A 24671-nucleotide genomic window follows, 5' to 3' on the forward strand; every position below is an offset into this window, starting at 1 on the left:
CTTCTCTGTGTTTATATTTGCAGATTGGGGACAGGTGGAGCTGATTGGGTCGTTAAGGTGACAAGTTGCACCTGGGTTTGGGATCAACTAGGTGATAAAAGGTCCTGGTGCCCAATCCTGCCTCTCTCTCTCGCTCCACAAGCACCATTTTGTTTGTTTTGTGATCTGGTTGATTTGTTTTTGATTAGGTGCACCTTTACCTTTTACACACATTTCACATTCATCCATGCATCTCCATTACATCCCTCACATGCCTACTTTGCACCTACCTGTGCCCGTTCCATGTACACGTCCAACATTAAAGGTGCTAAAATATCCACAAATTGATGATTAAATTCACTTGTCAGCCCATCTGATCCCGGACATTTATTCCTATTACTGGTCAAGATATCCTCCCATATCTCCTTAATCGTCATATCTTTGTAAAACATTTTTCATTCAGCATCAGATAATTTAGCATCAATAAAACCTAAAACCTCCTCCCTACAGCCTTGATCGCCACCCCCTTGATCGCCACCCCCCCATTTCCCCCATACATGCACTCTTTTCAAAGTTATGTACAGCAGCCTGAGCTTCCATAAAGCCTGCCACATCATAACTTTTTCCAGCTCAATGTCAATTTGTTTATTCAAAGCTATCCGCTCCCTCTTTAAAAGAAAATTACTTCGTCTTGCGTCTTCAATACTCAACCCTCTAATCTTCTCTTTTAGACCCTCCCACCACAATCCAATATTAACACATTTAAAACCATTCTGTTTAATACAATCGGCAATCATATCTATATGTTTTTCTTCTTTTAGTAGCTCAGCATTCAAACACCATACACCACCCCCTCGAGTAGGCACACTATGACCCAGCAGGAGCCCAAGAGCGGCATAATCACATTTAATCATACATAATCTTATGAACATATTGCACCACATTTACAGCCGCTGAAAAATTATCAATGCGGCTTTGCCAGAGACCGTTTTAAAACAACCTGCCTCCTTGAGAAAGCTCTCTCACCTGGATGCATACCCCGACATACATCACTCAACGATCCTTCATTACCCCCAGCAAGACTAGCCTAGACAGATCAGAGCACAACAATGCACTCCTTGATGTGTCCAGTTTAGTCAAATGAACGCTAAAATACCCCAACCAATATACCGTTACCCGCACAATGTTTTTTTTTATTTTTTAAATTTATTTTACCTTTATTTAACCAGGTAGGCAAGTTGAGAACAAGTTCTCATTTACAATTGCGACCTGGCCAAGATAAAGCAAAGCAGTTCGACAGATACAACGACACAGAGTTACACATGGAGTAAAACAAACATACAGTCAATAATACAGTATAAACAAGTCTATATACAATGTGAGCAAATGAGGTGAGAAGGGAGGTAAAGGCAAAAAAAGGCCATGGTGGCAAGGTAAATACAATATAGCAAGTAAAACACTGGAATGGTAGTTTTGCAATGGAAGAATGTGCAAAGTAGAAATAAAAATAATGGGGTGCAAAGGAGCAAAATAAATAAATTAAATACACTTGGGAAAGAGGTAGTTGTTTGGGCTAAATTATAGGTGGGCTATGTACAGGTGCAGTAATCTGTGAGCTGCTCTGACAGTTGGTGCTTAAAGCTAGTGAGGGAGATAAGTGTTTCCAGTTTCAGAGATTTTTGTAGCTCGTTCCAGTCATTGGCAGCAGAGAACTGGAAAGAGAGGCGGCCAAAGAAAGAATTGGTTTTGGGGGTGACTAGAGAGATATACCTGCTGGAGCGTGTGCTACAGGTGGGAGATGCTATGGTGACCAGCGAGCTGAGATAAGGGGGGACTTTACCTAGCAGGGTCTTGTAGATGACATGGAGCCAGTGGGTTTGGCGACGAGTATGAAGCGAGGGCCAGCCAACGAGAGCGTACTGGTCGCAATGGTGGGTAGTATATGGGGCTTTGGTGACAAAACGGATTGCACTGTGATAGACTGCATCCAATTTGTTGAGTAGGGTATTGGAGGCTATTTTGTAAATGACATCGCCAAAGTCGAGGATTGGTTTTACAAGGGTATGTTTGGCAGCATGAGTGAAGGATGCTTTGTTGCGAAATAGGAAGCCAATTCTAGATTTAACTTTGGATTGGAGATGTTTGATATGGGTCTGGAAGGAGAGTTTACAGTCTAACCAGACACCTAAGTATTTGTAGTTGTCCACGTATTCTAAGTCAGAGCCGTCCAGAGTAGTGATTTTGGACAGGCGGGTAGGTGCAGGTAGCGATCGGTTGAAGAGCATGCATTTAGTTTTAATGTATTTAAGAGCAATTGGAGGCCACGGAAGGAGAGTTGTATGGCATTGAAGCTTGCCTGGAGGGTTGTTAACACAGTGTCCAAAGAAGGGCCGGAAGTATACAGAATTGTGTCGTCTGCGTAGAAGTGGATCAGAGACTCACCAGCAGCAAGAGCGACCTCATTGATGTATACAGAGAAGAGAGTCGGTCCAAGAATTGAACCCTGTGGCACCCCCATAGAGACTGCCAGAGGTCCGGACAACAGACCCTCCGATTTGACACACTGAACTCTATCAGAGAAGTAGTTGGTGAACCAGGCGAGGCAATCATTTGAGAAACCAAGGCTGTTGAGTCTGCCAATGAGGATGTGGTGATTGACAGAGTCGAAAGCCTTGGCCAGATCAATGAATACGGCTGCACAGTAATGTTTCTTATCGATGGCGGTTAAGATATCGTTTAGGACCTTGAGCGTGGCTGAGGTGCACCCATGACCAGCTCTGAAACCAGATTGCATAGCAGAGAAGGTATGGTGAGATTCGAAATGGTCGGTAATCTGTTTGTTGACTTGGCTTTCGAAGACCTTAGAAAGGCATGGTAGGATAGATATAGGTCTGTAGCAGTTTGGGTCAAGAGTGTCCCCCCCTTTGAAGAGGGGGATGACCGCAGCTGCTTTCCAATCTTTGGGAATCTCAGACGACACGAAAGAGACGTTGAACAGGCTAGTAATAGGGGTGGCAACAATTTCGGCAGATAATTTTTAGAAAGAAAGGGTCCAGATTGTCTAGCCCGGCTGATTTGTAGGGGTCCAGATTTTGCAGCTCTTTCAGAACATCAGCTGAACGGATTTGGGAGAAGGAGAAATGGGGAAGGCTTGGGCGAGTTGCTGTGGGGGGTGCAGTGCTGATGACCGGGGTAGGAGTAGCCAGGTGGAGAGCCGTAGGAGGGCAACAACCCAGCAGCAGGACCGCTACCTCCGCCTTTTTGCAAGGAGGAGCAGGAGGAGCACTGCCAGAGCCCTGCAAAATGACCTCCAGCAGGCCGCAAATGTGCATGTGTCTGCTCAAACAGTCAGAAACAGACTCCATGAGGGTGGTAATGAGGGCCCGATGTCCACAGGTGGGGGTTGTGCTTACAGCCCAACACCTTGCAGGACGTTTGGCATTTGCCAGAGAACACCACGATTGGCAAATTCGCCACTGGCGCCCTGTGCTCTTCACAGATGAAAGCAGGTTCACACTGAGCACGTGATAGAGTCTGGAGACACCATGGAGAACGTTCTGCTGCCTGCAACATTTTCCAGCATGATCGGTTTGGCAGTGGGTCAGTCATGGTGTGGGGTGGCATTTCTTTGGGGGGCTGTGCCAGAGGTAGCCTGACTGCCATTAGGTACCGAGATGAGATCCTCAGACCCCTTGTGAGACCATATGCTGGTGCGGTTGGCCCTGGGTTCCTCCTAATGCAAGACAATGCTAGACCTCATGTGGCTGGAGTGTGTCAGTAGTTTCTGCAAGAGGAAGGCATTGATGCTATGGACTGTCCCGCCCGTTCCCCAGACCTGAATCCAATTGAGCACATCTGGGATATCACGTCTCGCTCCATCCACCAACACCACATTTCACCACAGACTGTCCAGGAGTTGGCGGATGCTTTAGTCCAGGTCTGGGAGGAATCCCTCAGGAGACCATCCGCCACCTCATCAGGAGCATGCCCAGGCGTTGTAGGGAGGTCATACAGGCACGTGGAGGCCACACACACTACTGAGCCTCATTTTGACTTGTTTTAATGACATTACATCAAAGTTGGATTAGCCTGCAGTGTCGTTTTCCACTTTAATTTTGAGTGTGACTCCAAATCCAGACCTCCATGGGTTGATACATTTGATTTCCATTGATAATTTTGTGTGATTTTGTTGTCAGCACATTCAACTATGTAAAGAAAAAAGTATTTAATAATAATATTTCATTCATTCAGATCTAGGATGTGTTATTTTAGTGTTCCCTTTTTTTGAGCAGTGTATATATTAGATAATATATCAACCGAGAGCTGTAGGTTTTTCAATAACAGCGGGAGGAACAATGGCGGCTTTACTCTGTAGCGCAACAACTCACTCTGAGAGCCCCCACCTATCCACTTACGCAATGTGATCTTTCACTCTCATTTTTCAAAATAAAAGCCTAAAACTATGTCTAAAGACTGACACCTTAGGGAAGCCAGAGAAAAAGGAATCTGGTTGATATCCCTTTAAATGGAGGAGAGGCATGCATAGGAACAGAAGGGTTTAAAAATAAGAGGCACTTCCTGATTGGATTTTCCTCAGGGTTTCGCCTGCAATATCAGTTCTGTTATCCTCACAGACAATATTTTGACAGTTTTGGAAAGTTTAGAGTGTTTTCTATCCTAAGCTCTAGCATCTGGTTCTGAGAAATAGGCTGTTTACTTTGGGAACGTTATTTTTCCAAACATAAAATTAGTGCCCCCTACCTTCAAGAGGTTAAAGGTCTTGGGTATTTTACCTGCTAGCAGCCATGCTGAAAAGATGGCTGCTAGCTCCTAACCCTCTGGGTCCCAATCCAAAAATATTTTCCTGCCGATTCTTTCTTAATTGCCTTCAACTTTATCAGCACTTTGACCTAGACCACCGAATTCCACACTCCTCCCCCACCGTTCTGTGGACATTTCTGTTATTTTATCAACAGATATACCACATTCCCTGTTTGCTGTGCCATCAAGGATCAATTCACTCAGCTTTCCCCTGTTCTTTTCAAACAGTTTTTGATACTGCTAAAAAAGTGCTTTCTGGACAGTTTTTCGAAATTCTTAAATTGTTTTGGTCAATTACACATGTATAAGAACTGTATGAACATACTTTGGCAAATTTTATTATCATTATATATATATATATATATATATATATATATATATATATATATATATATATATATATAATGATAATAAAATTTGCCAAAGTATGTTCATACAGTTCTTATACATGTGTAATTGACCAAAACAATTTAAGAATTTCGAAAAATATATATATATATACACAGTGCCTTGCGAAAGTATTCGGCCCCCTTGAACTTTGCGACCTTTTGCCACATTTCAGGCTTCAAACATAAAGATATAAAACTGTATTTTTGTGTGAAGAATCAACAACAAGTGGGACACAATCATGAAGTGGAACGACATTTATTGGATATTTCAAACTTTTTTAACAAATCAAAAACTGAAAAATTGGGCATGCAAAATTATTCAGCCCCCTTAAGTTAATACTTTGTAGCGCCACCTTTTGCTGCGATTACATCTGTAAGTCGCTTGGGGTATGTCTCTATCAGTTTTGCACATTGAGAGACTGACATTTTTTCTCATTCCTCCTTGCAAAACAGCTCGAGCTCAGTGAGGTTGGATGGAGAGCATTTGTGAACAGCAGTTTTCAGTTCTTTCCACAGATTCTCGATTGGATTCAGGTCTGGACTTTGACTTGGCCATTCTAACACCTGGATATGTTTATTTTTGAACCATTCCATTGTAGATGTTGCTTTATGTTTTGGATCATTGTCTTGTTGGAAGACAAATCTCCGTCCCAGTCTCAGGTCTTTTGCAGACTCCATCAGGTTTTCTTCCAGAATGGTCCTGTATTTGGCTCCATCCATCTTCCCATCAATTTTAACCATCTTCCCTGTCCCTGCTGAAGAAAAGCAGGCCCAAACCATGATGCTGCCACCACCATGTTTGACAGTGGGGATGGTGTGTTCAGCTGTGTTGCTTTTACGCCAAACATAACGTTTTGCATTGTTGCCAAAAAGTTCAATTTTGGTTTCATCTGACCAGAGCACCTTCTTCCACATGTTTGGTGTGTCTCCCAGGTGGCTTGTGGCAAACTTTAAACAACACTTTTTATGGATATCTTTAAGAAATGGCTTTCTTCTTGCCACTCTTCCATAAAGGCCAGATTTGTTCAATATACGACTGATTGTTGTCCTATGGACAGAGTCTCCCACCTCAGCTGTAGATCTCTGCAGTTCATCCAGAGTGATCAAGGGCCTCTTGGCTGCATCTCGGATCAGTCTTCTCCTTGTATGAGCTGAACGTTTAGAGGGACGGCCAGGTCTTGGTATATTTGCAGTGGTCTGATACTCCTTCCATTTCAATATTATCGCTTGCACAGTGCTCCTTGGGATGTTTAAAGCTTGGGAAATCTTTTTGTATCCAAATCCGGCTTTAAACTTCTTCACAACAGTATCTCGGACCTGCCTGGTGTGTTCCTTGCTCTTCATGATGCTCTCTGCGCTTTTAACGGACCTCTGAGACTATCACAGTGCAGGTGCATTTATACGGAGACTTGATTACACACAGGTGGATTGTATTTATCATCATTAGTCATTTAGGTCAACATTGGATCATTCAGAGATCCTCACTGAACTTCTGGAGAGAGTTTGCTGCACTGAAAGTAAAGGGGCTGAATAATTTTGCACGCCCAATTTTTCAGTTTTTGATTTGTTAAAAAGTTTGAAATATCCAATAAATGTCGTTCCACTTCATGATTGTGTCCCACTTGTTGTTGATTCTTCACAAAAAAATACAGTTTTATATCTTTATGTTTGAAGCCTGAAATGTGGCAAAAGGTCGCAAAGTTCAAGGGGGCCGAATACTTTCGCAAGGCACTGTAGGCATCCATATCCCCCGACACCACCAATGTTTGAGAGAGGTTGGTGTTGTAGAAATATCGTTTTTATAATGGACAATAACTTTTGGGCACATCCAGTGTGCAAAAACTGTGCAATTACCACATTCTGACATATTGAAAGGACACTTGAATGTTCTCTGGATACCCCATAACACCAACACAATGTTTGAGTGAGTTTGATATGGCAGAATATGTATTTTAATACTGAGCAAATATGCAATAGCGCCGGAATTATCAAATTTACAAACATATGACAATTTTGAGAGGTTTAGGGACACTTGGAAACGTCCCGTGACCACACCTGACACCATTTACTTAAACATCTGCCCATTTCTAGTTGTTAGGTCTATCAATCCAACTTTGTTCTGATATTGTTCACATGTTGTAGAAGACATCTGATGTGTTTCCAGATCTAGTCATCAGTAATTCACTAATAGCTTGTCAATGAAAGATGACTTAAAAAATAAAAAACATTATTTTGTCTGTGCTTGATCTTGTGTATTCTGATAAGTTCTTCGTAATCTCCCAGATTTCTTCTTAACAAAGATAATGCTTTTTTGCATGTCAGATTCATGTAATTACACATGAATAGCAGTTACTTTTGGGTATGTCTATTTAGGCGAAATTTTGCCATTACATTCCATAATTGACCGCATGAAAGCTAGTGCGAGATGGGCGTTAAATGTTAAAATTCCATAAAATTGGCGCTTTAAGTCCTGCTTCGTTAATTAATGCCGTTGCCTGGGGAGGGTGAATCTCACATATGTGACCCAAATCAAATGACTCCAACGCCTCTGCCCGAATTGCAAGAGAGAATTGAAATTGGGGGAAGTTTTGTATACAGACAGCTCTAGCTATATGACCATAGAAGGGAAGAGAGTAACATGTATGCAGTGTGTGATGAAAGGGTGTAGTAAAGGCTGGCCCACTGCCAACCTTTGTCAGCTCAGGGGGCAGAGATATAGGCGCAGCGGTCTACAGCACTGCATCTCAGTGCTAGAGGCGTCACTACAGACACCCTGGTTAGATTCCAGGCTGTTTCACAACCGGCCGTGATTGGGAGTCCCATATGGTGGCATAGGCCGCCATTGTAAATAAGAATTTGTTCTTAACTGAAATGCCTTGAAAAATAAATAAAAATTGCAGAGGCCTGTAGATTTTCGGGAATGGGAGAATATTACAATACACACTGATTCTCAATATGCATTTGGAGAAGTTCATGATTTCGGTACATTGTGGTCACAACATTGTGGTCACAATGGGTCAACATGAAGTAGAAGCATTATTAGAAGTGTGTCATACAGATAGAATAGCCATAGGGAATCGATGCGCAGACGAGAAGGCCAAGCCTTAGTAAGGGAAGGTGTTTATGAAAATACCAAGGCTGGGATTCTAAGTCTAAAAGAGTTACAGCAGCAAACTAACAAGAAAGAAATATGGGAGTGGTTAGAACATGGGTGCCAAATAGACAATGAGTGGTTATGGTGTAATACTACCACTGGATGGTCCGTAGCACCAAGCGGGATACTCTTTCTGAAATGTATCATGGACCAATACATCAATCGGCTGTTAACATGTATTAATGTCAAGACGACGTGGTGGGGAAAGGGAATGTTGAGAACATTTCGGGACTGGGTTAAAAGATGTGTTATATGTGCCCAACACAAAATTGCACCTACAATGTCTACTCCTACCCGATAGCAACCCCTGCTGGATGGACCTTTTACATCATTACAGATAGACTTTATAGGGCCACTTCCTGGAAGCAGGGGGAAGACTCTTGGTGGTGTTGGACAGATTCTCCAGATGGACAGAAGTATTTGCAACTTCTTTAGCTTCAGCGAACTTTGTAGCACAAACTTTAAGGGACGTGGTACCTAGATGGGGCTTATTCTGCACACTTGACACAAGGGACACATTTCACCTCTAAAGTGCTATAGGCTGTGTGTAAGGCTTTGGGAATCGAACATGCCTTTTATTGTCCATATAGGCCGCAAGTGGCAGGTATAACGGAGCGTCAGAATCGTTCGATTTAAGGAGAAATTGGCAAAAACGTTGCGCACCGAAGGGAAACACTGGGTGGCAAATTTACCCGTGGTACTGATGTCAATGAGGGTGTCAACTAACTCCACCACAGGACTCCCGTCACATGAAGTGGTAACGGGGAGACTGATGAGAGTATCGGGAGTTGTTACTCACATTAGTGATCTGGCAATAACAGTTAATACTTGTTCTGTAATACTTGTGTTATCACTCTCTTAGGAACCCGAAGGAAGAAAATTAGAAAGTCAAAAGCTCCAGCTGAAAAGGAGAAAGTCAAAAGCTCCAGCTGAAATGGAGAAAGTCTAAAGCTCCAGCTGAAATGGAGAAAGTCTAAAGCTCCAGCTGAAATGGAGAAAGTCAAAAGCTCCAGCTGAAATGTCATTATCAGTTGTACGACGAGAGGGGGGACTAAGAGTGTGCATAGTGTGATTATAGATCAGAGGCCATAAGTCTTGGAGGTGTAAACATACAAATCAACTGAGAATGTTAACTTCTTCGATATAGGGGGCGCTCTTTAAATTTTTGGATGAAAAAAACGTTCCCGTTTTAAACAAGATATTTTGTCACGAAAAGATGCTCGACTATGCATATAATTGACAGCTTTGGAAAGAAAACACTGATGTTTCCAAAACTGCAAAGATATTATCTGTGAGTGCCACAGAACTGATGAAACCAAGATGAAATTTCAAATAGGAAATGCCCCAGATTTTGAATGCGCTGTGTTCCAATGTCTCCTTATATGGCTGTGATTGCGCAAGGAATGAGCCTACACTTTCTGTCGTTTCCCCAAGGTGTCTGCAGCATTGTGATGTATTTGTAGGCATATCATTGGAAGATTGACCATAAGAGACTACATTTACCAGGTGCTCGCTTGGTGTCCTCCGTTGCAATTATTGCGTAATCTCCAGCTGCGTGCATTTTTCCATTTGCTTCAGAGGAGAAACTCAACTGCCACGAATGACTTATCATCGAAAAGGAAAGTGCAATTGGTGTCATATTAAAATGTTGAGTAACCTTGCTGGAAACCTTTCATTAGCTACTCAAGCTAACATCTTGGCTTAAGCTCAGCAGAGTCTATCAAAGTATTTTAGTGCGCAGAATTAACCTCGTCAGCAACTATCCAATTCAATCCAACCAGATATTTCTACTACAAAATAACTTGTAACACTGTGATGAAAACAGGCCTTTTGTTTAGATTACATGTGATTGATGTTGTATTAATGTGGTATTAGGGTTATTATGAATGATGCAGTATTAAAACATTTATGAAGGGGTTATTCATTATTTAATAAAGGTCTAATGAATGCATTATGTTGTACCCCCTTTTGTGTTGCCAAAATACACATAGTGTACTGCTATATACCCACACATACAGGGTGTGTATGTGTATAATGGAAACATGTATTTTTGTTGTCACGTGCCCAACCCCATGACACACCAAACACAAGAATACAGTTTTCACATGCAATCACTTCCTGGAACTGTGTTTGAACGTACCAGTAGCAGAACAACAATGATCAAATCAAATTTGAAAACATATTTTTTTCCCACTTTAGTGTGTGTGCTGAGTGTATTTAAACTTGGGATATCCCTTTTCAACAGGAAGGGTAAATAAAAATTGTTGTATGCATTTGCAAAATGACTGGTCATTTTCTACAATTTGTACCTGGATTGCAAATCTTAGATCCACTTTTGCAAAACTTTAAATACAATTGCAAAGTGTTTTGTTCACAGAACATTAACACTTTGTTTTCATTAGAAGAGGTTGTGTTCACTGTTTCTGGAAATCAGTCAATACTACTACACAAGATTGTGAATGGCTTCATCAGTAGTCAATCAGGTATAATATAGGGAAAGATCTAGGCAATGGGGACTTTCGATTTCTATGATTTTTTTACAACACTGTGGACATGCAGAGATACATATGAAGTTGGATTACTTCTACGTATCTTTGGGTTACTCCTACATGTACATATGTCTGATCTTAATTTGAGCCAGTTTCACACAGCAGGAAAATATTCCTGCAGCAACAAGAAATGTGAATTTAAAATTAATGAAAAGTTTGTGGTCATACGCACATCCTTAAAAACATACTGTAGATGCTGGGCTAATCAAGAATTCTAGTGTAGAACAAGAGGCCTGCACACTGTTAAAGCTCCCAATTTACCACTTTATTGACCATGTTTTGATCCGAAACGAAGATCCGTTTCAGATGAAAATGTCAATAAAGCAGTGCATTGGGAGCTTTAACAGTGTGTGGGCCTTCTTGTTCTCTACGATTATAAATAATGAACATTTTTGAGGGGTTGATACATTTTTTGTTAAGGCATGTCAAGTCTGACATTTTAAAGTGGGAATGAAATTGTAGATGTATTTTTAAACCATGAATACACTACAAGTTTGCATTTCAAATTCATGCAGGAAGAGAATGATCAAATTAAGAAAGGGCATCTGTAAGTCATCTTCAACATTGTGGCCTTCTATTACAGAGCTTTGCTTTGGTGTGGTTGAGGCAGATACATTCATATCTGTATTCATATTTGTGTTGGGGATTGTGTTTATGCTTGTGTGTTTAGAAACCTTTTTTGATACCTAAATAGGTTAAAAGTGGCAGGCCAGTAACTGGAAGGTTGCCGGATTGAATCCAAGGACTGACAGGAATAATCTGCCAGGTGTGAGCCAATACTAATATACAATACATGATTACAAGAGAATGCCACCATCCTGCGATGTCAATGAGAACCTATGGCCATGAATACACATTAGATATGGCAAAATGTATAGAATTGCAAGAAAATAAGCATTAAACCTGCAACATTCTGTCCACCAACAACAGGTGTGTGGACAGTTTGTGTCATGAACAGTGCTTGTGCCCATAGAAATAGACGTGGCGTGTGCAGATGTTCCCCAATGCTGGAAGGGGTGCCCCGAGTGAAACAGTTTGCTTGCTGTAGCATGTTACACCCAAAGGAACATGTATCAACCATGTTTTACTATTGCATTAACTGGTCGTTACCTAAATGTAGAAGATATGATTATGTTGTGTTTTTATGATTATTTTAGATTAATGGTTGTGTGGTGAAAGATGTCTCCAGACAATATTAATTCACAAGAAAAGGTTCTGAATATATGACTTGCTGTGTTACAAGTGTTAACCGCTTTCACATGCTTGTGAAAATAGTACCAAAGCGATTGAAAAGAAAAGTACTTTGAATGTGATCTTCACAAATGATGTAACTGTCACATTCTGACCTTTATTTAACTAGGCAAATCAGTTAAGAACAAATTCTTATTTTCAATGACGGCCTAGGAACAGAAGAACTGCCTGTTCAGGGGCAGAACGACAGATTTGTACCATGTCAGCTCTGAGATTTGAACTTGCAACCTTCCGGTTGCTAGTCCAATGCTCTAACCACTTGGCAACCCTGCCGCCCTGTCAGGGTTAGGGCGTGAGTTGGGGTGGGCAGTCTGTTTGTTTTTTCTATGTTTGGTTTCTGTTTCGGCCTAGTATGGTTCTCAATCTCAATTTGGTCCTGCCGTACATACCTACACGTACGCTATGGTCACAAGACGCAGGCCTCCTAATTGTCCCTAGAATATCTAAGCAAACAGCTGGAGGCAGGTCTTTCTCCTATTGAGCTCCATTTTTATGGAATGGTCTGGCTAACCATGTGAGAGACGCAAACTCGGTCTAACCTTTAAGTCTTTACTGAAGTCTCATCTCTTCAGTGGGTCATATGATTGAGTGTAGTCTGGCCCAGGACTGTGAAGGTGAACTGAAAGGCTCTGGAGCAACGAACCGCCCTTGCTGTCTCTGCCTGGCCGGGTCCCCTCTTTCCACTGGGATTCTCTGCCTCTAACCCTATTACAGGGGCTGAGTCACTAGCTTACTAGGGCTCTTTCATACGGTCCCTAGGAGGGGTACGTCACCTGAGTGGGTTGAGCCACTGATGTGATCTTCCTGTCTGGGTTGGCCCCCCCCCCCCCACTTGGGTTGTGCCGTGGCAGAGATCTTTGTGGGCTATACTCGGCCTTGTCTCAGGATGGTAAGTTGGTGGTTGAAGATATCCCTCTAGTGGTGTGAGGGCTATGCTTTGGCAAAGTGGGTAGGGTTATATCCTTCCTGTTTGGCACTGTCCGGGGGTGTCATCGGATGGGGCCACAGTGTCTCCTGACCCCTCCTGTCTCAGCCTCCAGTATTTATGCTGCAGTAGTTCATGTGTCGGGGGGCTATGGTCAGTTTGTTATATCTGGAGTACTTCTCCTGTCCTATCCGGTGTATGTATGCTCTCTCTAATTCTCTCCTTCTCTCTTTCTCTCTCTCGGAAGACCTGAGCCCTAGGACCATGCCTCAGGACTACCTGGCATGATTACTCCTTGCTGTCCCAAGTCCACCTGGCAGTGCTGCTGCTCCAGTTAACTGTTCTTCCTGTGATTATTATTATTATTAGACCATGCTGGTCATTTATGAACATTTTAAACATCTTGGCCATGTTCTGTTATAATCTCCACCCGGCACAGCCAGAAAAGGACTGGCCACCCCACATAGCCTGGTTCCTTTCTAGGGAGTTTTTCCTAGCCATCGTGCTTCCACACCTGCATTGCTTGCTGTTTGGGGTTTTAGGCTGGGTTTCTGTACAGCACTTTGAGATATCAGCTGATGTACGAAGGGCTATATAAATACATTTGATTTGATTTGATATTCAGTTTTCAGTGCTTTCTTTGATTAAAGTTATGGACACTTACCACACTGCATCTTGGTCCGATCCTTACTCCTCTTCAGACGAAGAGGAGATCTGCCGTTACAGAAACACCCACCAACAAAGGACCAAGCAGCGTGGTAACAGGCAGCACACAGTGTGTGTTTCTATGACTGTGCATGTGTGTAGCCTACATTTCAATCAGTGCTTGTGAATTTCTTGCGTATTACTACATGATGTGCATGAGTATGCTTTGTCGTGTCTTTGGCAACATTAAAGGTGAAGACTTATTTTATCAAATCAATTCTCTGTAATTATTACGGTATTAAACTACTCGTGTAACTTTAATTAACTAGGAAGTCGGGGCACCATGGAAAATACAAAAATTATACAAAATTATACTTTTCCGAATATAACTCTTCAGATATTTTAATATCTGATCAATTAGTCTTCTATTAATGAACTGCATAAACAAACAGTAGATATTGGTTACTAACAATGGTAGGCAAGATTCCCTAGTGGGCTAAACCGATATGACGGCTTGGTGGACAAAGGGAAGGGGGTGTGGACTGAGAAAGAGCGGGAAAGACAAAATGGATTCATTACACCGTCTATAATTAAATACATTGAGATGCTAATCCTTCGTACATGAATGGCCGCTCATTAGAGAATAATTGCAAGTACATATTTAAGGTGTGTCATTGTTGTCTTCTCTTTTGGAATCCGGTCCATCTGCTGGAGAGTTCATCCGAGTCTCTCTCTCTCTTTCTGTTTCCCTGAAGATCATTCTTTTATGGTTTGAATGGATACTTCAGAGTACCATTCAGAAATGTTCATCCCAGGTTTAACAAATATCTATCTGCAGACTAGTAATTAGTATCTAAGATTTGCTTTTATTCTGTAGGGATCAATAGTCTCAGAGTTTAACGATTTCCAGCCGTGTAGCCAATGGTCCACGTAGTATGGTTTTCTGGTCTTGGTACTCAAACCTGTGCCACCTCAGCATACACCGAGGTATGCGTGGTCTTAACTATTCGCAATCACAGCTCACTCTGTGGGTTTGCTTAGCCCGAAGGGGTTATTCGTAACCCCTTTTATTCGTAACAGTAGAAGAGGCAGGTTCCATGACGCCAGATCATGTCTGTGCTCACGGGGGCATTGTTAAACTTTAAAGGGAATACAGTTCTCAAAAAATTACATTACATCATTTCACAAATAGTTTCATCGTAACTCATTAATTTTATACAATAATTCGACGCAAACCCCATTATTGAGAAATGTACACATTCAGAGATATAGTCATGTGTGTTTCCAGTCCTTAGTGAGGTCACCAAATGAAACACACTCAACAAAGCTCTCCCTTAACTGTCCACGGACCCTTCCCACATTCTCACAAGTGGACATACAGTTTCATTTTCCCATTTTGGGGATTTAGGAGTTCGGCCACGTTAAATCCTTTGTTCACTTTGTGGTCTCTGTCTGCATGAAAAGGGGGAGAGAGTCCCTGCCAGGAATTTACAACCTGAGATAACAAAACCTGGGTGAAGGGGAGAGAGTGAGAGGGGGAAGCCACGATCTACACCCAGAAAGGGCCACGTCATGACAGCTTGTTGGTGGTGTTATGTTTATCAAACTGAGGGAAATAGTACATAAAAACATTGATTTTGGTATTTTATTACACCGGTTGAAGTTATTACATTATTCATCAAACCAGTTGTTACTTAATAACTACTGGTTGATGTAATAACTTATTACATAAAAAAAAGTTGATATATTAACCTTTCAACATTTTGTTTTATTATTAGAGAGAATACAGTAGGCGGGACACGTCAAACGTGTGATTTATGAACCTAATTTATGGTCCGGAAGTTACGCCCATATAAGTACATCCTGTCTGGAAGTTCTCACGGTATAAGTGAGTGCTTATGCCCATATAAGTACATCCGGTCAGGATATTCTCACGCTATAGAGTGAGTGCTTATTTATCCAGATAGTGCATCTGTTCCTTTGAAGTAAAGCTGTCATGATGATTGATGTGTAAGGACCTCGTTGAACTGGGGAATGTGCTTGAACATTTCAAAGACTATGCCCCCCCCCTGTTGAAGTTAATTTAGGCCTGTTGTATATGAAACAGTAATGTCCTGGGGTATTGGGGCAGCCTCAGTATAAGTAAGCGCTGTCAACACTACAAGCGACCACAATAATCCACTAAACAAGAAATTAAAATTAACCCAGATCATTAAATAAAAATTAAACATGTCTCCTATTGTAGGTGTACTTTGTGCCTCGTGTCAAGAACACAATGACAAAAACATGAATAACTACTGGTTGATGTGAGAACTTATTACATTTTTTTACATTAGCCGGCAAGTTATTACATTAACCAGTTTGATTATCAACAAAACTGAAGAACATTTAGAAAAGTTATTACATTAACTGTTATTCATTAGATCACCCTGACATAAAACTTGTGTATTTGAGGTTGACAAAATTATTCTGAAGTTTGTAATTGCCTATGAATTTTCAGACTTGATTTTCCCTTCCCGAAAAATGTATGAACACATTTATTACAATTCACATTTCCTGTTGCTGCAGGATTATTTTCCTGTCTCAAAGTAAGATCCCATACTGTAACTAACTGCAATGTTGTTTTCAGTAATCACAGTGGTAAATCCCAGCAACAAATAAATGTGTATTTGGGTTTATTTGGCTTTACTATAACCAGCTAATTTTCTTGGGAACAGTAATATTTAGACAACATGATGCCATGTTTGTTGTTTGTACATAAACAGCCACTCCTTTCCCTTTTTACAATATATCACACCTGAAGATATTTTAACCACAAATCTCAATGTCCTTATCCGAGACCGAATCAGTCAGCCAAGTCTCTGTTCGAACCAGAATATTAGGGATTGTGTCCTGCACCCAGGTATGAGGAAGGTCCAACTGAGATACAAACAAAGACACAGCCAGGAGTACACTCAGAGTAGCTTTTTTGTACCTCTTATCAGGGTGTTTGACAGTTTGTTGATAATTGTGAGACCTCTGTTGTTTTGGAACAAGACTCTGTACACTGTTTCAGACTAGAAGGACAGACAAAGAGACATAGACAGAAAGAAAAGAGAGAGACACACAAAGCAATAAACACACAGACATTCAGTGTTGGAAGACAGCCATGGGAGTTGAGGAGCAGAGGGCTGGGGAGTTTTACGTGGAGAGGGATGTTATGAACGAGCTTTGCTTGGACAAGTTGGCCAGAAGACGGACTCACTCCACCAGACCTCTCCTGAAGGAGCGGGTGAAAGATTCCCTCAGGTAAGATAGTAACATCCTACTGGGCACAAACTGGTTGAATCAATGTTGTTTCAATGTATTTTGTCAACGTATTGTGATGTGGAATTTAGTAAAATACATTGGATTTGCAAAAATCATCAATGTAGACTGATTTAGAGGGTGCATTTTCAACAACGGGATTATGTCATGGTAAACAATTTTCAACATAGACAAACCTTGCATAAATGTGTCTCCACTTAAAAACTCTACATTCACTACTGCAATCGGAGTCATTTCAAAGGGTAGATTTAACAGAGCAAATGAAAAGTAAATATACTTTATCAATCATATATCAATCATGCTTATTAGGCCTATGTCTTCAATAGCTATCATTTGAATTCAACCCAGGATTCAACAAAAAAATTGAAAATAGGCCTACGGATTCAAGCTTTTGTTGATTTCACATTTATTCTACAAGTTAATAATTAATATGTTGAATTCAAATCAAATCAAAGTTTATTTGTCACATGCTCCAAATACAACATGTGTAGGTAGACCTTACAGTGAAATGCTTACTTACAGTCTCTAACCAATAGTGCAAAAAAGGTGTTAGGTGGGTAAAGAAATAAAACAACAGTAAAAGACAGGCTATATATAGTAGTGAGGCTATAAAAGTATCGAGGCTACATACAGACATCGGTTAGTCATGCTGATTGAGGTAGTATGTACATGTAGATATGGTTAAAGGGACTATGCATATATGATGAACAGAGAGCAGCAGTAGCATAAAAGAGTGGGTGGTGGGTGGCGGGACACAATGCAGATGGCCCGTTAGTCAGGATAGCCAATGTGCTGGGGCACTGGTTGGTCGGCCCGATTGAGGTAGTATGTACCCCGTAAAACTGCTGCCATTTCTTCTGGTGCCATCTAACAAGTAATCTAACATTTTCCCAACTACCTAATACACACAAATCTAAAGGGATGGAATAAGAATATTTACATATAAATATTTGGATCAGCGATGGCTGAGCAGCATAGGCAAGGTGCTATAGATGGTACAAGGTAAAGTATATACATATGAGGATTAATGTAAGATATGTTAACATTATTAAAGTGGCAATGTTTGAAGTGACTAGTGATCCATTTATTAAAGTGGCCAGTGATTTGAGGCAGCAGCCTTTCTGAGTTAGTGATTGCTGTTTAGCAGTCTGATGGCCTTGAGATAGAAGTTGTTTTTCAGTCTCTCGGTCCCAGTTTTAATGCCCCTGTACTGACCTCGCCTTCTGGATGGTAGCAGCGTGAACAGGCAGTGGCTCTGGTGGTTGTTGTCCTTCATGATCTTTTTGGCCTGTGACATCGGGTGCTGTAGATGTCTTGGAGGGCAGGTAGTCTGCCCAAAGTGATGTGTTGTGCAGACAACACCACCCTTTCTGGATGGCCTTGCAATTACCGTATAAGGTGGTGATACAGCCTGACAGGATGCTCTAGATTGTGCATCAGTAAAAGTTTGTCAGGGTTTTAGATAACAAGACAAATTTATTTAGCCTCCTGAGGTTGAAGATGCACTGTTGTTATCATGTGCCTTTTACCTAGGAGTGGCTTCCGTCTAGCCACTCTACCATAAAGGCCCGATTGTGCTACAGAGAGTTGTCCGTCTGGTAGGTTCTCTGTCAGAGTGACCATTGGAATAATTGGTCAAGGGCCCTGACCAAGGCCCTTCTCCCCCGATTGGCCAGGAGGCCAGCTCTATGAAGAGTCTTGGTGGTTCCAAACATCTTTCATTTAAGAATGATGGAGGCTACTGTATTCTTAGGGACCTTCAATGCTGCATCATTTTTTTGGTACCCTTCCCCAGATCTGTGCCTCAACACAATCCTATCTCAGAGTTCTACGGTCAATTGCTTCGACATGCACTGTCAACTGTGGGACGTTATATAGACAGATGTGTGCCTTTCCAAGTCATGTCCAATCAATTGAATTTACCACTCCAATAAAGTTGTACAAACATCTCAAGGATGATCAATGGAAACAGGTGTATCTTAGATGAATCTCATAGCAAAGGGTCTAAATTAAGTAAATACATTTGCAAAATTTGTAAAAACCTGTTTTCGCTTTGTCATTATTGGGTATTGCGTGTAGATTTGAGGAAAAATACATAATTTAATATTTTAAAATAAGGCTGTGACGTATCAAAATGTGAAAAAGTCAAGGGGTCTGAATACTTTCCCGAATGCACTTTATATACTGAACAAAAATATAAATGCAACATTTTCAAGATTTTACTGAGTTAGTTTAAATAAAAGAATTTGGCCCTAATCTATGGGTGCAGCCACGGGTGAGCCTGGGAGGGCATAAGCCCACCCACTTGGGAGCCAGACTCAGTCAATTATAATGAGTTTTTCCCCTACAAAAGGGCTTTATTACATACAGAAAACTCCTCAGTTTCATCAGCTGTCCTGGTGGCTGGTCTCAGATGATCCTTCAGGTAAATAAGCCGGATGTGGAGGTCCTGGGCTGTCATGGTTACATGTGGTCTGCGGTTTTTAGCCTGGTTGGACGTATTGCCAAATTCTCTAAAACGACGTTGGATACACCTTATTGTAGAGAAATGAACATTAAATTCTCTGACATCAGCTCTGTTGGACATTCCTGCAGTGAACATGCCATTTACACGCTCCCTCAAAACTTGAGATATCTGTGCAATTGTGTTGTGTGACAAAATTACACATGTTAGAGTATCTTTGTATTGTCCCCAGCACCTGTGTAATGATCATGATGTTTGTCCAGCTTCTTGAAATGCCACACCTGTCAGGTGGATGGATTACCTTGGCAAAGGATACATTTGTCACTAAAAGGGATGTAAACAAATTTGTGCACAACAACGCATTTTATTGCGTATCTAACATTTCTGGGATCTTTTATTTCAAATCATGAAACATGGGAAGAACACTTTACATGTTGAGTTAATCTTTTTGTATGCTGTACCAATTAAAAGATTGGCCAAATCTACTCATTCAAGGGTTTTTCTTTATTTTTACTATTTTCTACATTGTAGAACAATAGTAAACTATAATAACACATATGGAATCACGTAGTAACTAACCTAAAAAGTGTTTCTCAAATATACTTGAATTTGTGTTTCTTCAAAGAAACCACCCTTTGATTGATGACAGCTTTGCACACTCTTGGCATTCTCTCAACCAGATACATGAAATGCTTACTTACAGTACACGCCCTTAACGAGCAATGCAGTTTTAAGAAAAATATGAGGATCGGACCCTTTTTTTCAATTTTCGCATAAAGTGTCATACCCAAATATAACTGGTCATGAAGCAAGGATATGCAAATCATTTTTTAAATTTGAAAGGAAACACTTTGAAGTTTGGAAATGTGAAATTAATGTAGCTCAAACACGTTAGAGCTGGTAAAAGATAATAAAAAGAAAAAACATGAGGGTTTTTTTCATCTTTGAAATGCACTAAAAAGGTCAAATTGTATTATTCTAGATTAGGCGCAATTTCACTGTAAAGCTACTTCAAATTGGACAGTACAGTTAGATTAACAAGAATTTAAGCTTTTCTGCCCAAATCAGATGTGGAAAATGTGGTTGTTACTTACACTATCTATCTTACTATTGTAACAGTATTTATTCAACCTTAAAATTAGAAAGATATCCATGGACACATTTGTCTTGAAGTTTACTAACTATAAATGTCCTCCTATGTAATCTTAGAAAGCGTGCATGTTCAAGAGAGCATGCAAAGGTTGCAAGTCTGTGGAGATCACATTTGCTTTACTAATCTGCACAGAACTTTGTTGTGCTTTAAAATGGTTAAAAGCGCAGTGACACATTGGGAATTTATCAAACTTTTGGCTGTCTTTTTGAGTGGGTATTGAGCAAAAATATAAACGCAACATGTAAGGTGTTTCATGAGCTAAAATAAAAGATCTCAGAAATGTTCCATAAGCACAAAAAATTATATTTCTCCAAAAATGTTGCACAAAATTGTTTACATTGCTGTTAGTGAGCATTTGTCCAAAATAATCCATCCACCAGGTGTGGCATATCAAGAAGCTGATTAAACAGCATGATCATCACACAGGTGCACCTTATGCTGGGGAAAATAAAGGGCCACTCTAAAATGTCCAGTTTTGTCCCACAACACAATGTTTTGATGGAGCAATATGCATGTTGACTGCTGAAATTTCCACCAAAGCTGTTGCCAGAGATTTTTATGTTAATTTCTCTACTATAAGCCACCTCCAATGTCGTTTTAGAGAATTTGGCTGTACATTCAATAGCAGACAACGTGTAACCACGCCAGCCCAGCACCTCCTAATCCGGCTTCTTTACCTGAAGGATTGTCTGAGACCAACCACCCAGACAGCTGATGAAACTGTGGGTTTGCATAACCAAAGAATTCTGTACAAACTGTCAAACTGTCTCAGGGAAGCTCATCGTCCTCACCAAGGTCTTGACCTGGCTGCAGTTCGGTGTCGTAACTGATGGCCACTGGCACACTGGAGAGGTGTGCTCTTCATGGATGGATCCCGGTTTGAACTGTACCGGGCAGATGGCCGACAGCATGTATGGTGTTGTGTGGGCGAGCGGTTTGCTGATTGTGAACAGAGTGCCGGTGGGGTTATGGTATGGGCAGGCATACGCTATGGACAACAATCACAATTGCATTTTATTCATGTCAATTGTAACGCACAGAGATACTATGATGACATCCTGAGGCCCATTGTCGTGCCATTCATCCGCTGCCATCACCTCATGTTTCAGCATGATAATGGACGGCCCCATGTCGCAAGGATCTGTACACAATTTGTGGAAGGTGTACGTCCCAGTTATTCTATGGCCTGCATACTCACCAGGCATGTCATCCATTGAGCATGTTTAGGATGTTCTTGATCAATGTGTACGAAAGCGTGTTCCACTTCCCGCCAATATCCAGCAACTTCGCACAGCAATTGAAGAGGAGTGGGACAACATTCCACAGGCAACAATCAACAGCCTGATAACTCTATGCAAAGGAGTTATGTCATCGCTGCATGAGCACGTGGGCATCATTTGAAAGCTTATTCTATTGCGGACATGGCTAGCTAAGTTATAAAATACAATCTTACAGTGGTAGGCTTTCACAAGGCAATTCAGAGAAACAGATTGTAATTTTTGTGCACATAGAATGGAGTCATGAGAGCATTCAAGTGACGTTTTCCGCAGCAAATTGTATTCACAATAAGACAAACACATGCTCATTCGGTTCAGGACAACCCAGTGTATAAGATCCTTGCAACTGTGGATTAAGCATAACAATCATAAACGTTGATACTGTAAATTACATGAGTTTTCAAATATGGAAATGTGATGTAGACATTTGCACTCATGGGTGTGTGGTTTGATTGTATGACAACACGGTCTTAATTAGAATCCTCAATGTCTCATCTTTTATAACACATCGACTCTTCTCAATGTACAGCATTTCCCTTACCCAGACAACAACAAATGTGCAAAAGTAGCCCAATTAGTGGGAGGAATAGGGGCATCTTCTTGTTGCACAACAGCTGTCAGTCTAAACTCATACAGAGCTGTGAGGTGGAGAACTTGAATTCCTACGTCATGCATAGGATGTTACTGTACAGCTACTGCGTTCCAATTTAGGCACTAATCAATGAAAAAATTTGCCATTTTCAACCCGAATACAGGATGACAGGGAATGTGAGTGGGAAAGGGCTACTTTCTGCAAATCTTTATTGGTTTTAGATTAAAAAGTATACACAATATAAAAATCTGTATGCAAGCAATCTAACACACAGTTCAGACAGAATTTATGGTGAGTCAAACTGAATAAAATTTAAGAGCGGGTTTGCACGTTTGAGAGCTTTTGTTGGTGTACTGATTGGTTTCATAGAACCGCTCTCAACGCTGCAGACTTCCTCGTTGGTTTTGGGTATGTCGATACAGGCATAACAGCAACTTCTTTAGTGTTTATTGCACTAAAAAGGCAAAGAAAGAGGATTCACACACCTGTGCAGAAGTTAAAGCTGTAATATGTAACATTTCGGGCGACTTGACCAAATCACATAGAAACCTGAGTTATAGATCTGTCTTTCATGTTGAACACAAGTCTAATCTGCGGTCGATCTATTCTATGTGCACTATTTCTATGCTTCCCGTTCTTAAGTTTCGTTTTGACATCTATTACTTTGGGTACAGGAGCTTCAAACAGCTGAAAATACAATGTTTTGGGTTATTGAAAAGGAATATCACAGCAGTTTAGATGATTCTCAACACTATACATGGTTCATTGTGCCACAAACTCAATTTAGGCAAACTATTCGAATTTTAGTAACCAGGGAAATGACAGAGCGATATCTGCAAATTGCACCTTTCCTGTTTGAAAGAGTGAATATGATCAGTTTAATGTGTCTTCAGATTTCATAACTTTCACTAAGGAATCACGAAGAGTCTCCTCATACCTAAAATAAACTATAAGAATGTTAGAAATGGCGATATTACTGTGCAACATAGACATTCTATTTTCTCCTGAAATTGCAAACATTTTCGTGTGTTGAGAAATCCGAGGACATGATTGTGGCAGTATCGCATATTGGAAACCAAGTCTGTTCTCAGGCCAGGTCTGCCAGTTTTTTGACTAGCAGAAGTTACTTTTTGTTTGGAGAACTAACACTGCAGGTTAGAATAATTAACGTGGTTGGTTAGGAGAATAATGTGGCAGGTTAGGAGAATTACAGTATATTCAGGTTAGTAAAAGTTAACCCCGGTTAGGGTTAGCTAAAATTGTCCCAGACGTAACTTGAAAATATCTAGCTACAACCAGGCCTGCCCCGAGAACAGTCTTGGTTTCCACTAATGCGATGCTTCTGTTGTGGTAGCAAAGCAAACTTTATTTAGAATTGTAAGACTAAGATAGAAATCTAAAGTGGTGCTTTTCCTTCAGCAAGCACACCTAATAAAACTATGTAAGATATTGAGCGTGTTCTTGCCTTCAGCATGCACACTAATAAACACAGTTACATTAGTTTAAGATAGTAAATAGCCCAAAGTTACTGCTGTCTTAAAAAAGTAATAGTCTCGTCTACCAGCGGGCACTTCCTGTATCAAGACGTCTGGTTTTACAATGCCTCAGAACGGGACTTGACCAGGAGTCTATGGCAGAAGCGGCAAAAACAGTTGCTGGTTTTAAATGGCTGATCTCTAAGTTCATCACCATGTAGCTCAACCCATAGAATACGTATCAACTAGGCCAGTGGTTCTTAACCTAGGTTTGATCGAACCCCAGGGGTTCGGTGAGTCAGTCTCAGGGGTTCGGCAGAGGTCAAGACACACATCCGACTCATATGATTCGTGATGACACGCCCTGCTTGGCCATCATTGGCTGCAGGTGATCACGCTACATCGCTTGGCCTATCTGTGCTGCAGGGAATTTGGTGCGCTCAGTAGTCGACTTGTGACTGTCGTGATGGTACGTCTTGTGATTTCTTTCTTAATATTTTAATCCCTTCATACTTACTATGTCGAGCAAAAAAAGTAAGTGGTCGGATGAATATGTACAATATGGATTCACATGTATAACGGAAGGTGATGGGAGTTAGCGTCCTAACTGCATGATTTGCAATGTCAAGCAATTCTAGTCTAGCACCGGCAAAACTAAGAGAACACTTCCTTAAGCTGCATGGAGATGGAA

At 41.0% G+C, this 24671-nt stretch overlaps 1 protein-coding gene across 1 annotated transcript in view; it reads left to right on the top strand.

Moving 5' to 3' along the window:
* The first annotated feature begins 16530 nt into the window (after positions 1 to 16530).
* Positions 16531 to 24671, top strand: part of LOC110508401 (solute carrier family 26 member 6) — a 45185-nt gene continuing 37044 nt past the window's right edge. The window contains exon 1 of the mRNA XM_036966779.1: positions 16531 to 17001. Within this exon, the coding sequence (XP_036822674.1) occupies positions 16862 to 17001 (140 nt within the window). The 5' untranslated portion in view covers positions 16531 to 16861. The remainder of the gene's footprint in view (positions 17002 to 24671) is intronic.

The sequence above is a fragment of the Oncorhynchus mykiss genome, chromosome 28, assembly GCF_013265735.2.
Source record: "Oncorhynchus mykiss isolate Arlee chromosome 28, USDA_OmykA_1.1, whole genome shotgun sequence".
Lineage (NCBI taxonomy): Eukaryota > Metazoa > Chordata > Actinopteri > Salmoniformes > Salmonidae > Oncorhynchus > Oncorhynchus mykiss.